This window comes from Thamnophis sirtalis, unplaced genomic scaffold (assembly GCF_051295495.1).
Source record: "Thamnophis sirtalis isolate CommonGarterSnake01/CBP01778 unplaced genomic scaffold, rThaSir2_p1.2 scaffold_5, whole genome shotgun sequence".
NCBI lineage: Eukaryota > Metazoa > Chordata > Lepidosauria > Squamata > Natricidae > Thamnophis > Thamnophis sirtalis.
Genome location: NW_028261385.1, coordinates 64779486 through 64796316, shown reverse-complemented (window position 1 = coordinate 64796316; position 16831 = coordinate 64779486). Strand labels below are relative to the sequence as shown.

The window sequence follows — 16831 nt, the reverse complement described above, 5'->3', positions numbered from 1 at the left end:
GCCATATTTCACAGTTACTGTAACTAATTTCACTGTTATTAATTTTTCTCCAGCACAGTTCTAAAACCACCAGTAACATGACCAAGAAGGCAATTCCTTAATGCTTTTACAAAGAATTAAGGGAGTTTTAACTGCCATTACCTGCACATCTTTTAAATGTAAAGTTCACATTTTAAGTGATCTTTTTTCTTAACTAAGAAATCACATGCTTACCAATGGCAAACGTTTTATAGCTGCCAAATATTGAAGCAGACCTTTGGCATGATAAATTGTGGGGTGCAGATCCAGGTTTGGGTTTTGCCACTGCCTATTCAAATCCTCCCCACTTAAGGAACAGCGATGGCTATAAAACAAAAATTAAAAAATCATCCATTATAACTATTTCATTCTCCAAGAAAATGAATGTTAAAATTTGTGTGGATGTTAACAATTTCACTGCAAGTGAAAGGAAATTCTTCTAAAGCAGAGATGTTCAACACTGGCAACTTTAAGACCTGTGGACTTCAACTCCCAGAATTCCCCAGCCAACATGTCTACAGGTTTTAAGGGTGACAAGGTTGGACACTCTTGATCTAAAATGCTGTTTCAAGCATTTAATATTTTAAGTCAGATAAACTGAATCAAATTGGTGGAAAGACAAAGCTACCACGCCTGTATTCTGTGTTCTTTTGTCAAACCACCCTTGACAAATGGTCCCAATAGCAGACATTGTTTTAAACTGTGAATAGGAGAAAATAGTTTTTCAGAAGTGTCATTGATTTACTTTCTAGGTTTCTACCCATTTTATGTTTTTTCTTTTTCTTTTTGTATTATAGCTGGAGTGGCATTTCAGAAAGTGCTCATTTGCAGAAAAAGTTATTATTTATCTCATCAGCCTTACATTCAGACTTATTGAAGTTTAAAACAGAAACAGTGAAATCGCAGGACTTTTATAATGTTTACTCAGGAGTGGTTTCCTGCCAGTTCTAACCTCTTTTATAGAAGAGGTTCCACAAATCTACAGTGCAGTTTAGAACTGGTTCTAGCTCCCTCCCCCTGCCCGTCTGCACATTATCAAGATGAAGAGTGAGAGGAAGAATTCTGGGAGTTGAAGTCCACAAGTCTTAAAGCTGTCAAGTCTGAACACCCCTGGGGTTTTTTTTTCTAAAGGGTTAGGGGTGCAAGGATCTTGTAACTTGACAACTTTAAGACTTGAGTGCTTCAAATGCCAGAGTTTTTGAGCCAATATTCTGGTTGCTAAGCAAGAGCGTTGTTAAGTGAGTTTCACCACATTTTACAAGTTGGCCACCCAGTCACATGGCCGGCAAGCCACTCCCATCCAGTCACATGGCCGGAAAGCCACTCCCACCATCACATGGCCAGCAAGCCACTCCCACAAAGCAGGCCACACCTACAGAAGAGGTTCTAAAAATTTTTGAAACCTGCCACTGTGTTTACTTGATCTCATAGGGTACTCATTAAGCATTACTAAATCTAGATTTACCCAATCATTTTTAAAATTACAAATTAAATCATTCTGAAGGTGCCAGGTCAACTGAAACTCTCAATTATGTAGCATTGAAAATAGGAGTCAACTCTTTAATTCTTAGAGTGATTCAGAATCTGAATAAAGGCTTTAACGCTTATTGATCCAAATGAATTGTGTCATTTAGCTTTCCATGAAGTTTAAATCCGAGAGATAAATGCTCTTTGATTGTGTGAACTTCAAAGCATGACACTAGATGCGCCAAAATATTTTTACATCATGGAAATGAAACACTAGTCCTCTGGGTCTGTAAAAAACAAACAAGCCAGCATTTTCCCTCAGCATTATAAATAAAGTCAGGCCATTTCAGGATAAGAGAAACTCTGCTGGACCTTGTCAAAGCTCAGCAGATGAGACTTCTGCCTTAGAACTGAACAGTTCATTATTACTTTTAAATAAAAGACAGCTGGGTTAAGTGTAGCAGACTTGGCTGAAATCAGTCTAATGTGAGGGATAGGATGCTTGGCTTCAGTCAGCCCAGGGGAGAAATTATGGAGAGAATAAATCCCACTGAATTGAGCAGAATACACAAAGGATTATACTTAAATCTTAGAGATATTAATACAATATAGGAGCAAGATTCATGGAAGGAAATTCTATAGATTTTACTATAAAGTAAAAATGTGCTTCATATTAATAGCCATTTGCCTAGACGGATATTATCTCCTACTGAAATTCCTGGATTTAGCTGAAATACTTTTTAATGTTGTAACAAGCCTCAGGCAGTAGCAGAAGAATTAACGTCTCTGGATTACCTCTCATTGATAAAGAAAGCAGATTGTACTAAGAGGAATTTCCCTAAGGAATTGTTAGTACATTTTGCCTATTGAAGTCAGCCTTTACTGCAAATCACATCATATTGTATGGGTTTTGGGGATTTAATAGAAAACTCAGTACAAAAGATTATTTCAACAATTTTTTTAATTAAACAAATAGGCAGCATCTGTTTTGCTTTTCCAGACAAGATTTATAAACATATTGTAATTTATAATCAGAATGTTCATTCCACAGCTCCCTCTTCCCTTTGTCCATTCAAAGATAAGCAAGGTAGCTTGAGATTTTTTTGCAATGGTACTGAACTTTTGTCTACTCAATTGTGTAGCTCAAGCTTCTCTATGCATATTTATGCTTTATATTTAATACTCTTAATGTGTATAATCCCTCTGTAGTTCTAAAAACTATTGCTATCTAGAATTAAAGAAAGGGTTTAAAGATGCTGCCAGCAATTTCTGTCTGTCAGTTTAACAGCTGACTAGTAAACCTCTTATTTTCTGTCATCTTCAACCCACATCAGAGATCATCTGCAAAAGGTGGCTCAAGTCCTATGATGGGTTTTGATATACTTTTCTGGCTCATATCAACAACTGTTTCAGATGTTTTCCACCATTCTGTAAGCAGTGTAACACTACCCTGTCCATTATAGGATTACCAGCTTTTATAAGCATTCTGTCTGGATATTTATGCAGACAAATTAAGAAATAAACTCCATAGAAAAGATAAAATGTATTAATACTGTGAATTAGGGAAATTCTGTGCGAGCTTTTTGCTCAAACCTTTTGCTTGTTTGGGGCTTAAACCACATTTTCCCTCTTATCATGTTGGTAACAGATCTGGTCCATCAACATTGGTATTATTTTCTTTAATATCTAATTTTTCCAAGACCAAACCAATCTTCAACAGCCACCACATCTAGATCAGCATATTGATAACTTTAAGATGTGTTGACTTCAACTCCCAGAATTCCATGAATGAATGAATGACTCCGCTTACATTTGTCTCTCTAGGATATACACTTTGCAGGGTCCTTTAGTAATTTTAAGACTCACTTCTGATACCAACCTTGTAGCACTTATTCCTCTTCTAATCTTAGCATTCCTTATTGGCTAAGAAGTAAAAAGCACGCTTTCATTTTCCCGGACTGGTACACAAAAAAACAGCAGGAAGCCATCCCTGAGTGCAGGTTGTCAGAAGGAGGAACAGTAACAGCACTGCGCTTAATAATAGGTATATCTTCATTTGGGATAAGTTAACATTATATTTGATTTAATTACACCACAAAGTGCCATACAGTGTGATTACTTTTGGTTCAATAATTGAAAATGAGAAACGATTATGGAAAGTAGATTCTGAACATATACTTAAAATACTATTTTAAACAAAAATGTACTTACTAAATGCACACATGTGATTGAAGAAAAGTAACTGTTCACTTAAAATAACATAGCTGTGTTAGCTAGTTAAGATTCTAGAAGATACAGTTTGCAGGAAAGTTCTGATGTAGAAAAACTATATTTCAAGCATAGCTATCTTGGGATAACTACAGGAGAATGAACTCTGTTGCTAAATGTAATCAAAAACTTACTTTCCATTGATGACCCCATCAGGATTAAGCATTGGTACAATTTTAAAAATATAGGATTCTCGCAAACTCTGGGCACCAGGAGTATTACTCATAAGATACTCCAAAGTTCCCTTCATAACCCAACTTGAATTGGTCTCTCCAGGATGTACACGCGCAGATAAGAAAATATACGGACGATTTCCTAAAAACAGCACAAATAAAATAGCATGATATAGCCATCACTGAGTTGGAAAGACCTTAAAAATATACTAGAACATCCCTGACAAATTAATCACATTATTATCTGCTTGTTATATATTCATAAAAATAAAAATAAAAACTTTAGTCTTCCAGGCAGCATAAGTTTATGAAAGCACAAGGTATAATCAGCATATTATATCACAATATTATAATCAGTGTAATGTTCCTTGAATCAATTCAGTGGAAGAGGGAAGAATCTGTTTGCACTGACATTATTTTAAAATTCCACTGAATTTTAAATTTTGTGGCAAGGTTACAGCTAATTTTAATACTACTTGCTAAAATATTATTTTTTGTAATTGGTTTTTGTACTCTTTCCCGAATATCACAAAAATGCCACCTAATCCCACTGTTGCTGAAGCATATCTCGAACTTTCATTCCTCAAATTAACTGAGAACGGTTGTGGCCAATGTTTTCTGTTGCATGCCTATGGATTCTTATAATTGAACAGTACAAAGAAAACACAGGTTTTATTTGATTTGATACTTTCTGAATATAATCAAAAGGAAAAGGCTATACTTACTGAACTGACAAATATGTTCATAGTAATTTGATTCTGGCATGGCTGTAATAGTTACTACAGGACAGTTATTCCCAGAGAGAGTCTCACATAAAAGATGTTGCCGAAAATATATCTGCTGAGGATTGTTTGTGGATTCTAATTTTTGGAGATGCATCTTCATCATGAAAAATAAGTTTATAAATTCAGAGTCACTTTTATCCTTTAATTTAGCATAAAAACTTAGCTAAAATATCTAACAGAATTTCTAAATTCATCATTTATAATATTGCATCTAATGTTTTAAATATCAAGTATTGTCTTAGTGTACAGATGCAATGAAGGAATAAAAATAATTATAGGCGCAAAATCTTACGTAAAATAGTGAAGCTTGAATTTATTAAACTGCATTGTTAGTAAGAAAGAGTTTATGAATTGTACAAGATGTAAACTTACATTATATTAAGATATAATCAATAGATAACGCATAATATTGGAACTTGTGGTATCATCATTAGCAATAGTGTATAAAAATACTAAACTATTGCAAGTAAATATTTTTTTTCACAATGGAAAGCCATCAAAGAAATTCACTATGCATTTAACCTAAGTTAGTATAACTACTATTATTATACAGTATATGCAAACTAAAAATGTATGATATGTCATCTGAAGGAACCTTTAAAATATCTTATTTATTTTCAAAGCTTGCTAATTCATTGTTTCCCATTTCAATGCAAATGTTCTTTATCGGCATAAAAAGATTAAATGTTGGTAAATTCTCTCTTTCTGCAATTTAAATGTTCACTCTGTGCTGTAAAAGCCATTTTGTTGGATATTATGGGGAAGAGTTAAATGCAGGCTTTCTATTCTATGAATGGAAAGAAATGTCTTATTTAAAGAAAGGGACTAAGATCAAGTAGATGTTCCCCCGTTCCAGAAGATTCCCTAAAAGTCAAGTTCTCTGACTAGTGGAAAATAATAATCCAGAGGGCGCATATTTCTTAACAAAAATGAAGTTACACTGAAAATAGCCTACGTGATCAGTGTTTCAGTATTTCAATACTCATATAGAAGTCTACTTATGTTGTGGCCCAACAGGATCCGGTTGAGTTGCTAATGGACTCGGATAGCGAGGAACCATATGAGTCTGCGCTGGACGATATGGAGGACCCTGGGCAGGGTTCAGACTCGGAGCAGGGACCAGAGAGGCTGGAGGAGCCTGAGGCATGGAGCAGTGGGGAGGATCAAAGGCAGTTTGTCCCTGATGCTAGATTGAGAAGGGCTGAGAAACGGAAGCAGGAAGCAGCAACTCCGTAGGCAGACTCACAGAAGATGATTAAGCACAGGTGGTTGTTTATTGGCCCCTCCCAAGAGAGATTATAGGTGAGTCATTGGGAGGAGACATTTGCAGGAAACAACCATTCGAATTAGTAGTTAAGAAAATCTATCTGTGTATTCTAGCCGTGTCTGTTCGTTTGGACTATCTGCGTTGCTTTGTTTGAACTATCTGTGTATTCTACCCGTGTCTGTTCATTTGGACTATCTGCATTGCTTCGTTTGGACTATCTGCATTGTTTCGTTTGAACTATCTGGGTTGCTGCAGAGCTACTCTATTGAACGTGAGTTGCCTGGGCCCTCAGCCAAAGGAATCATTATCTCAGTAATTGAACAGTGGCAAAAAGCCAAGACTTTGTTCTGGTTTATTCACAGGTCAGGGGGTCAGAACAAATTACTACGTTATAAGCAATTTTATAAGCCCTCCCCCAAAAATAAACCCCCTGGACAACCACCACCCCTTCGGCCAGGCAGAGCGCCGCTCACCGACCTAGCGGTATTCCAAAGGTGCCAAGCTGTGGGAACAAGGTGGGGGGCAAAGGCTTGCATTGCTTGGCACCTTCGGAATACCGCTAGGTCGGTGAGCAGCACTGTGCCCAGCTGGAGAGGGGGGTTGCTGGGTGGCTGCTCTTTTGTGAGCAGGCTCCCGAAGAGCCGGGCACAGCCTCAGGGTCGAACGGCTGTGTTGCATTGTCGCAGCAGCACTATAAAGCAGCCATGAGATGACCATGCTCACGGCAAACCCCCCTTTCCAGCTGGGCACAGTGCCATTCAGTGACCTATGGGTATCGCCAGCGGCTTTTCTGCTCCCCGTTCACATGCCTACCAGGCTCACGATGTCCTTGCCTAACTCTCCCTGCAGAGCCAGGGCATCTCCGCTGCCGCCGCCACTCTAGGAGTACGCTCTGCCGGCAGCCAGCCCACAACCATAGAGCATACTCCCAGAGCAGCAATTGCCGGAAGACTCAGCATCCTAACTCCATGCTTTGGAAGTCGCAGAAAAAGCCATGCGGCAGTGACAGACAGCAGCAGAAGTGGAGGTGCCCTGGCTCTGCAGGGAGAACTGGGCCAGGACATCGTGAGCCTGGGTGGCATGCAAGCGGGGAGCGGAAAAGCCGCTTGTGCAACTCCCTCTCCAGCCATGCAGAGCCTCGTTCACTGACCTAGGGGCATTCCAAAGGCGCCAAGCCACGGGAGCCAGAGGGCGGCAAACAGGCGTTCACATGGCTTGGCGATACTCCTAGGTCAATGAATAGTGCTGTGCCTGGCTGGAAAGGGGGGTTGCTGGGCAGCTGCTCGTGAGTGTGGTCACCTCATGGCTGCTGTGTAGTGCTGCTGCAACAGCGCAACACAGCCGTTCAACGCTGAGGCTGTACCCGGCTCTTCGGGAGCCCACTCGCAAGAGAGCAGCCGCCCAGCAACCTCAAAACAATAAGCCCTCCCCTGATAATAAGGCCCAAGCTATATTTTGTGGGTAAAAAAAATAAGACCATGTCTTATTTTCGGGGAAACACGGTAGAACAAAACAAACAAAAAACAAACGAACATCTTGCTCTGAAATTCTTAATATGAGATCTCATTGCAAAATACTAAACTTTTTCCAGTGTTTGTAAAAATCTGTAAAAGACATTGCCTCCATAGGATTATTTAACCTCAACTTTTATTTATTTTACAATACAGAACTTTATTTTTTGAATTTTGTGATAAATACTGAGCAATATAATTATTTAAAGATATAATCATCAAATAATGAAATTATAAGTAAAGTTATTATGAATGTATTCATATTAAAATAATTTACCATTAAAGCTGAGTAAGTATAAGGATAATGGTAAGCAAAATAGCAAACATCATCCTTATGATGAAAGGTGACTGTGAAAGTGATTGTATAATAAGATTTTCCTTTTTGACCTCCTGCTGCAATTGAACTTCTTGAAAAATGATTCCTAGGAACAAAACATGTACATTATTATAAAGATATATAAAGGGCATCATTTTATGTAGTAAATTGGTATTTTTTATTTTGAACCAAATAATAATGTTTAATATCTCAGTCTTAATTTCTTTATTTTGAAATGTTTGTTACCAATGTAGTTAATGCATTTAAAAGCTATTCTATTCTATTCTATTCTATTCATTATTTTATCAGCATTATCAACTACAAAGTGCAAAGAAGACTTTGGGCCTTCATGAGCCACAAGTGATGCGCCTTGTGATATATAATGTCACTATTCCCCACTGGGTAGATAATGGGAAAATTTTTAACTCTTGTTTTCTTCTGGAAGAAAGCAAGCAAAAATTTAAAGTACAAAACAGCCACAATGAAATCTCATGCTAGTTTATCACATCTATCTTCTATTTAGTGGGGTCAAAATAGGTCACACAATATTTCCATTAAAACTGGGTAGATGCAAAATGGGTTCAGGAGTACATATAGCCAGAGTGCACTAGATTTACTGTTAGCCTTACTTGTAGTAACAGATATCTGTTCCTGTACGAATCCACGAAGGCCGACCACTCAGGGCTTCTTGAACAGAGTACATAAGGGGTTGCATACCTTTGAGAAAAATGTACTCTATTAGAGAACGCAACCACCCATATTCAGCAAACAAATATACCTCTCTAAAGACATTGTTCTCAGCATCACATGGGAAGATAACTTTTGATAAGAACGCAAATTTATTATTAGAGTTATTGCAGAAGGTGTAGAATTATTGTAGAATTCATTGTAAAATTCAATATTTGAAGGTTCTTATGGCCTGTATATATTATGAACTGTTAAAACTAACAGTGACAGTCAGATAATCTGGCTTCTGTCTCTTGTAAACTATGGGAACAATATACAATTACCAACCAGTACAGAAAGCCCTAGCATAATCTAGAGCGTAACAAAAATTCTTGGAGTAATCCCCTTTACATTCTCTTCTAAACTGGACTACTAAAATCAGTTGCAGCTACTATCTGGAGCAGCAGAGTATAATTTAAATAAGCTGCCATTCAGGTTGCAAGTCAAATCTAAGCCACAATTTGCAATCTTTCTTTGGAATCTCGATACAAGGACAAGCTGGTTTGATCAAATTTCTGTTTGTTTAATTAAAGCTTAGAGAAAAGAAAAGAGAGCATGAAAAAAGAAAATTAAGTTTTTGTCCTTTAGGTTATCAATAGTGGTAACTGACATTTCAATGCTACTTCAGTTTTCATGCTAGGTTCTCTATCTTACTATCTGCTCCTTAGAAATCTGTAAATAATTTGTCTATCTCAACTTGATAACCTTTTTTAAATTAAAAAAATTGTTATACCACTTCTCTGTGCTATTACTGATATTCTGCAATTATCTTTAGTTTTAAATTAACATACTGGTATTATCTAAATTGTCTAAACTACTTCCCCATGCCTCTGTTTGGACTATGTCTGTCCTTTTTTTTTCCCAAGAGAAAAGTAAATTAACTCTTACCATAATTAAACTGACTGTTTGTCTTTTCACAGTTGATTATATTAAATCGGTAGGCACTGCCTGTTCGCATTCCACTGACTTCAAAATAAAACCACTGATGATAATGATTGCTGTTTATATCAGAATTCAGAATGAGATCATACTCATTTCTAAAAATGAGCAGAAATAAATAAGTCACAAAATTCAAGTAACTGATCTATAATGATTAAATAAAATAATAACAATATCTTACTTTCTGATCTGAATAACTTTCCGTAAATTTCCTGATTCAAATTTGGAGTTAAACTTCAAGACATCTCCTTCATCAGGCACTGGACAACTGGAAAATAAAATTACAATGATTTAAAAATGATTAATTTTTTGTATTGAATGTGAAGTAGACTGATTGGGGAAGAATACAAGTGAACCAGAGCGCCAAGTCTTGTATATTAAATTGGTTTAAATTATACTGAGTTCCCCAACATAGTTAATGTGAGCTAATGAAAATATAAACTGCAAGCATGTTTTCTATGTTACAGAACAGTGGGACTTCTTTACATTAAAAAATTCAGATTTCTAGCTGAAATATCAACATACTATTATATAGTACAGGCATTTTTTAATTTTTCTGTCACTGCATTTTCTTGTTTCTTTTCCGAGGCTGAAACCTTGTTCATATTTGCATTAGGAGGATAAAATTTTAAGTATTTTCAATTCAGTGAAATCTCTATAAAATTCCTTGATATAATGTCAGATACCTGACAGATATCTGTTTCCTCGAAAATAAGATCTCCCCATATAATAAGCCCAATCGGGCTTTTGAGAGCATGCACTAAAATAATCCCTCCCCAAAAAATATTTTGCCGAAAATATTGCAACACAGCAGCAGCCATGAGGTGACCACACTCAGCGCCTCTTGCACCTCAAAAATAATAAGACCTCCCCCAAAATAAGGTCAAGTGCTTATTTCAGGGGGGTCGGGGTCAAAAGAAAATAAGCCTGTCTTCTTTTCTGGGAAACATGATAGTAGTTCAAGTTAGCATTGGTATTTACATCATTTTCATCAATTTATGCCATCTTTTGTGAACATTGTGCAAATGGCATGATGTGTTTATTGGCTTCATTAGAAAAATGGCATAAACCCTTCCTTCCCCACTATAGTCATTAGACATTCATTATTCCTCCTTTCCATCAATAAGTCTGTTAAAAGAAGCATTACATCAACTACTATAAAAAGAACAGTCTTGTTTCCAGCTGTGCTCTTCCAAACTGTTCTGTAGTATTAGGTGTTCTTGTCTATGAATGTGAAAGGACATGGAGAAACAAAAGAAAACTCTGGCTATTATTTTATTTTGTTTAATATATTTAGTTTAAAATTTGCAATTTTACTCCTAGAACACTTGATTAAAATAAACACCTGAATTTCTCATTCCCCGGTTAAAAGACAGCAGAAATGTTCCTCTCGGTAATGTTCAATAGTGCTTGTGAACATTAGTACCACTTGTTGATGGATTGGAATAGGGCTTTTTTCTTTTTCAAGACATTTATAATTCATTGGATACCAAACAGTTCCCTAAAACTAAAAGATCTTGAAAGCTATGTATTAAAATACAATGAATCCTGGCAGTTCCCTAAAACTAAAAAATCCTGAAAGCTGTGTTTTATAATACACTGAGTCCTGTTTTTTTAATTAATAACATTATATTTAGTTTTAATTTTCACTATGTATTAAAATTAATTCATCTTAAAAATAAAGTACTCTACCTCTAGCAAGTTTTTGACTTTTGCAACTTCATACTGTAAATAGCCACAGTAACTATCATACTCCCATTAATGTATATGTTTTCCTAAATTATTGAATCTAAAATGGGAATGTAATCATTATGGAATAGGTGATTAATCATTATGAAATAAAGATTTTCATATAAAACTTACCTGAGATTATCAAGATCATATACAACTCTGTCTATAATATCATTAGGATGAATAAGTCTTTCAATATCCTGGGCAATTTTTGTCCTATTTAGAAAAGGAAGTAAGATGCCATATTTCAAAATTTTTACAGTACAGTGCCACATGTAGAATCAGTGCATAAAGAAAGAAAGAGGAGTTTGAAAGTCAAGTTTCTACTTTAATATACAGTATTATTTGTGGAACTTGCCACAATTGTTTTCTGAACAGAAAGAAAATGGCTTGTACATAACACATTGAGGCTTTCAGACCCAATGTTTGGTTTCCTTATTACAGGAAACATGCCCATTATGTATTAGCATTTAATGATTATTTCAATTAGTATTAGTAATTAAAGCTAGTTCAGGTTTGAAAATCGGTTATATTAAAAATTCATGCGATTATAGTTTGAATACATTGCAGTGATTGGGTTAGAGTGCAAGCCTCTCACCTCTGGAAATTTCTAATTAAATATGATGAGCCTCTCAATAGAAAAAGAGAGATGCTTTTTTCAGCTATGTAACCATACTGTAGAAACTGCTGTATTAAATTAAATATCTGAACATAATACGTATGAGAGAAACAATTTGCTGATGAGTGGGTATCTATGTGTTTATGTATTTGTCCATGGACCCAATTTCCTACAAGACATGTTAACCATGTAGAAATTTTCCTGAAGATCACTAACCAGCTGAAATTCCTACACTGAAAAGTTGAAATATAGCAAATTTTAGTCCTTTCAAGAGCTACACAGGAAACCATGCGTCTCACAAAGCAATAAAAGAGCACCATACATTGAGATGTTTTTGATAGAAATAGTCTGTTACTATTGGGAAAACTGCCTCTCATTTCAATGTATATTGACTCAGATGGCTTCTGTTTTCATTTGAGATGTATTGCAGATATTTCTTGCATCTCAATCGAAACGTTGAGCTACATCTGGATAAGTAACAGAACTCTTAAAGTTGTCTCTTCATAAGGCATGTCTGAAGTTTTCTCAAGTATAAACTCAGAATGGCTGACCATGGATTATCTCAAGGAAAATCTTGTTAAAATAAATTATTTCTAAATATTTCATTTCATATATTTCATATCATATATTCAAATATATGGGAACCCTTGCTACCTCCAATATATATAATGCACAATATTTTTTTGTTTCTAAGACTTTGACTCCTAAAGATATTTCAAAGATATACAAAATCTTTGTTTTATATCCAAGAATATTAATGGTACAATTAATATGAAAAGCCCTTAAGTTTCCATCAATAGCAATCCTTCATTGTTAGAATGACTTATTGTTGTTTACTTATTTTATATGGAAAATGTTTATAACTATACATAATTATCAAAAAGCAGAAAACTGCACTTCAGCAAAGAAAAATATTTTAATTAATATTTATTTGAATTATTTTCACATTATTCATTTGAGCTTAGCCATGGGATAAAGAAGATATCCCAAAAATAATGCACATATAGAATGGAATGACAAACTGGCAGTAAGAACACAATGCTATCCCAATTGTAAACTATTGTTAAAAGAATTAACAGAGACAGCAATCAAGATGAAAAAATATATTTGAATTTGTCCACACTAAGGTACTTGTCCATGATAAAAAAACTAGAAAGCATTTCACCTTACTTGTCCAAATTCATAGACTTTACAGCAAGTAAGGGTTTAGCATGCCCCACAGGAAAGTTAACTGTTTTAGTAATAAAATCAAGACATATTTCACTTTTTCGAATGTCCTCATTTAAGCAGATTCATGAAAAAGGCACATTCAGAATTTAAAATACACCACTAACATTTTCAGGACTTGATTATGAAAAAATGATCTATTTCTCCTTATTTCAAGACTAACTAAAATTCAACAGTTTTGAAAATGTTTTTTTGATGCAGTACTTGTATATTAAATGAATGTTAGAATCCTCCTTCACCTAAGTTATCATTTGTGACATATTTCCATGAATTCTATCTGCCTGTTCACTTAGCAAACCAAAACTATTTCAAGAAATATATAGCAGCTTTCCGCCTGATTTATTCTACAGCTAATTCTATTTTGTCCGCATTTTTCAAAACCAATACAGGCAGTACTCAATCTGCAAGCACAATTGGTACCAGAATTTCTGTTTTTAACCAAAGCAGTTGTTAAGTGAATTGTGCCCAATTTTATGACCTTTATTTACCAGTTAAGTGAATTATTATAGTTAAGTGAATCATGTGGTTGTTAAGGAAATCCAACTTCCTCCATTGACTATGCCTGTCGGAAGCTGGCTGAGAAGGTTGCGAATGGTGATCATGTGATCCTGGGATGATGCAAATATCATCAATAAATGCCAATTGCCAAGCATCTGAATTTTGATGATGGGACCCTGGGGATGCTGTATCAGCTATATAAGTCTTTTTTTTCAATGACACTGTGATTTCAAATGGTCATTTAATGAATGGTTGTAAGTCAAGGACTACTTGTCCCATTAAACTTAGATAGGATCTGAAATATGAATCTCAACTCTATTGTTTCTCTATAGCCATGCTGCAATTATATTTCTTTATAATTATAGTTACAAATGTATCAATTCAGGCTATGACTTATGCACAAGCGCAACTCTGAAATGACTACTGGCTTTATGTATTACTATAGCGCTAACCTTAGTGATAATTTACATATGTTAAATCAATTTTTATAAGTCATTTTGATTGAGAAAGGAAGAATAAATATGAATCTCTGCATGAGTTTCCCCTCCCCCTCCATCAATTTAAAAAGCAAGGTTCAAGGAAAATGCACACACCCATTCACTGCCAACTATTGTCAAAAAGGAGTTTAAGAGACCCCGATGTTATGGAGAAATATCCAATATTTCTTTCACATACATCAGAGTTCGCATGTGACTGGCAGCCATTCTCTTCTTCCTTGTGGAAGAAAAGGAATAAAACATGAGATTATGCAATATCTGAGAATTCTAAATGTTCTATATTCTTTGATGCAGATGGTAATATTTTTCAGTATAACATAAATCATTTTACATTTTATAAAGAGATTTAGCATTTTATCCCAGTAAACTACACATCCATATAAAAAGGTTACAATCTAATATTTAGAATGTTCCAATGCAAATTATCAAAATGATTAGTTATTTAAATGTTAAGATACATAAAATGATCGGAAAAGGTTTCATGGATGTATTACTGAAACTCTCCTCTCTGTCTGTTTGTAACCTTAAATTGAGCAAAATGATGCATGACATGGCAACAAATTTTGAGTCAATTTACATTTACTTCAAATGGGCTAACTTACAGGGAGCATCCAAAAACTGTAAACCATGATTCTTGTGGGGTTGAAATTTGGCAAAGCTGTGGTCACTTCAGCACTGCTATAGTCAGCCACAGTCATATGATCATCATTTCCAATATTCCTTGCCAGCTTCCCACACGGAAAGTCAATGGGGAAGCTGGCAGGAAGCTGGAAGTTACTGTTGCTCCCTCTAATCTTTTGCCCACCTGTGATCATTTTGTTTCTGTCTAGGTAAGGAACTACCGTATTTTTCGGATATAAGACGCATCTTTTTCCCTCAAAAAAGAGGCTGAAAATCTTGGATGCGTCTTATACACTGAATATACCATTTTTGCCACCCGAAACCCCACCCCCTTCACCAAAATGGTCGTGCATAGCTTGTAGGAAGCTTTTAGAGAGCTCCTGGGGGCTGGGGAGGGCAGAAATGAGCAAAAAAAGGCCCATTTTTTGCTCAATTTTAATCCCAGCCCCCAGCCCCCAGGAGCACTCTGCAAACCCCCTAAAGGCTATTTGTGCCATTTTGGGGGGGGGGGAAACGGACCCATTTTCACAAAAAATAGGTTTTGGGGAGGTTTACAGAGTGCAAAAACTTTTTTTTTTTATTTGCCTCTTCAAAACCTTGGTGTGTCTTATACTCCGAAAAATACGGTATCTCTGAAACAATGCCCAACAGGTCACAGATTGTCTAGTAATATACAGAATTCTGCATTCTCAAATGTTCTCATATATTACCTAGTAATACAGTATTTTTCTTTACGGACAGGCAAATCAAAGAAGTTGAATCCAAAATTTCTGAAAGGAATTTCATAATTAAGTGGGACCTTTTACTTTCCCTTCATTTTTTCAGCATTCCAAAATTTTCTCTTGACAATTTGAAGTTCATTTGAAGGGATATGGTGAGAAGGACTGCAGGGCTGAATGGATGAAAACTGCCTTTCTTTCCTTCATTTATAGCATCAATCTTGGATCCAAATAGTATATTCCATTAATAACTGTTATATTTGAATCTAGTAATATTAATTTTACTGTGAATGATACACAAACATTATATTAAATCCTTCTCTAGACATGTTTGAGGAGAAAAAGATGAACTTACCTCTGTACACCATATGGTCTGTCAAGGATAGGTTCTTTAAATGGAGGTGGAATATGTCCAAAATAATCAGGATAAGCAACTTCAGAATATTCAGGAACAGATCTAGTATTTTTCACTGTTTCAATATAGAGTTCTGGATCATGCAATTGTATTGTATCAGGCACTTCAATTGTTACTTGCTCTCCTATAGAAACTGAACAAGATACTTCTTCTTCTTCAGGATCAGGTCCAGAACAGCATAGTTTTCCCAGCTGGACAGACCGTCCCTCAAACAAAACACTTCCACATGTTGGAACATGTTGAAAAGTTTTATTACAGGTAATTTCACTAATGCTAGTTTTACATTCGCTTTTTGTCACGGTCTTAGAAATTTTGGACGGTTCACTTTTGGAAGTATGTTGAAGTGAAATTCGGTCAAAGTCTCTTACAATTTCATGATTTAGGCACTGGCATGATGGAAGCAATCTCATTTGATCACCTTGATGCTGCAAACTATTATCCATGATACCATCATTTTTTACCAATCCCAAAAAGCCTGGTCTTTTATTACAGTCTTCACTTTGTAGATTACTCTCTTTCACAGGAAGTTGCATCATGTCATTTGTTAAGGATGGTTCCTCTCCAGCAGTGGGAACAACAATAGGTCCTCCTGGAGCTGAGTTGTTTGAAAAAGATTTTGGTTCCTTTGAAATGAGGTCACATTCCTTAATATTAAAGAAAAAAAATGCCGGATACTTGTTAGAGGATTACAATATTAAATGTTGAAGAAAGAGCAATGAATCAGAAAGAAGGATCTGATCCAGACAGAAGGAATAAACCATGGAGAAATGGAGATAAATAATAGATAATTTCCTTTTGAATAAGTTAAATGTGAAAAAAAATAATGACAATGTCAGAAAGAATTTACATGCTAATTAATATTGAAAGTGATATGGTTCACTTTACATGACTTATTGGATCAAATAAACATTCACCAAATCTGAATCCAAATTCTAATTCAGATTTATTAGATACTATGAAGTCAGAAGAGAGCCAATTTGGTGTAGTGGTTAGGGCATCGGGCTACAAATTGGGAGACCATGAGTTCCAATCTC

At 35.6% G+C, this 16831-nt stretch overlaps 1 protein-coding gene across 7 annotated transcripts in view; it reads right to left on the bottom strand.

Moving 5' to 3' along the window:
* AGTPBP1 (ATP/GTP binding carboxypeptidase 1) overlaps positions 1 to 16831 on the bottom strand; it is a 57680-nt gene that overhangs the window by 6916 nt on the left and 33933 nt on the right. For 5 of the 7 annotated variants that reach the window (XM_087715928.1, XM_087715931.1, XM_087715932.1 and 2 more), the window contains 10 exons: positions 15738 to 16441; positions 14221 to 14259; positions 11334 to 11417; positions 9652 to 9738; positions 9420 to 9568; positions 8435 to 8522; positions 7767 to 7911; positions 4652 to 4805; positions 3888 to 4068; positions 214 to 343 (listed from right to left, as the gene is read on the bottom strand). In XM_087715928.1, the coding sequence (XP_087572054.1) occupies positions 214 to 343; positions 3888 to 4068; positions 4652 to 4805; positions 7767 to 7911; positions 8435 to 8522; positions 9420 to 9568; positions 9652 to 9738; positions 11334 to 11417; positions 14221 to 14259; positions 15738 to 16441 (1761 nt within the window). The remainder of the gene's footprint in view (positions 1 to 213; positions 344 to 3887; positions 4069 to 4651; positions 4806 to 7766; positions 7912 to 8434; positions 8523 to 9419; positions 9569 to 9651; positions 9739 to 11333; positions 11418 to 14220; positions 14260 to 15737; positions 16442 to 16831) is intronic. The other 2 variants (XM_087715933.1, XM_087715930.1) reach the window with 2 other exon arrangements.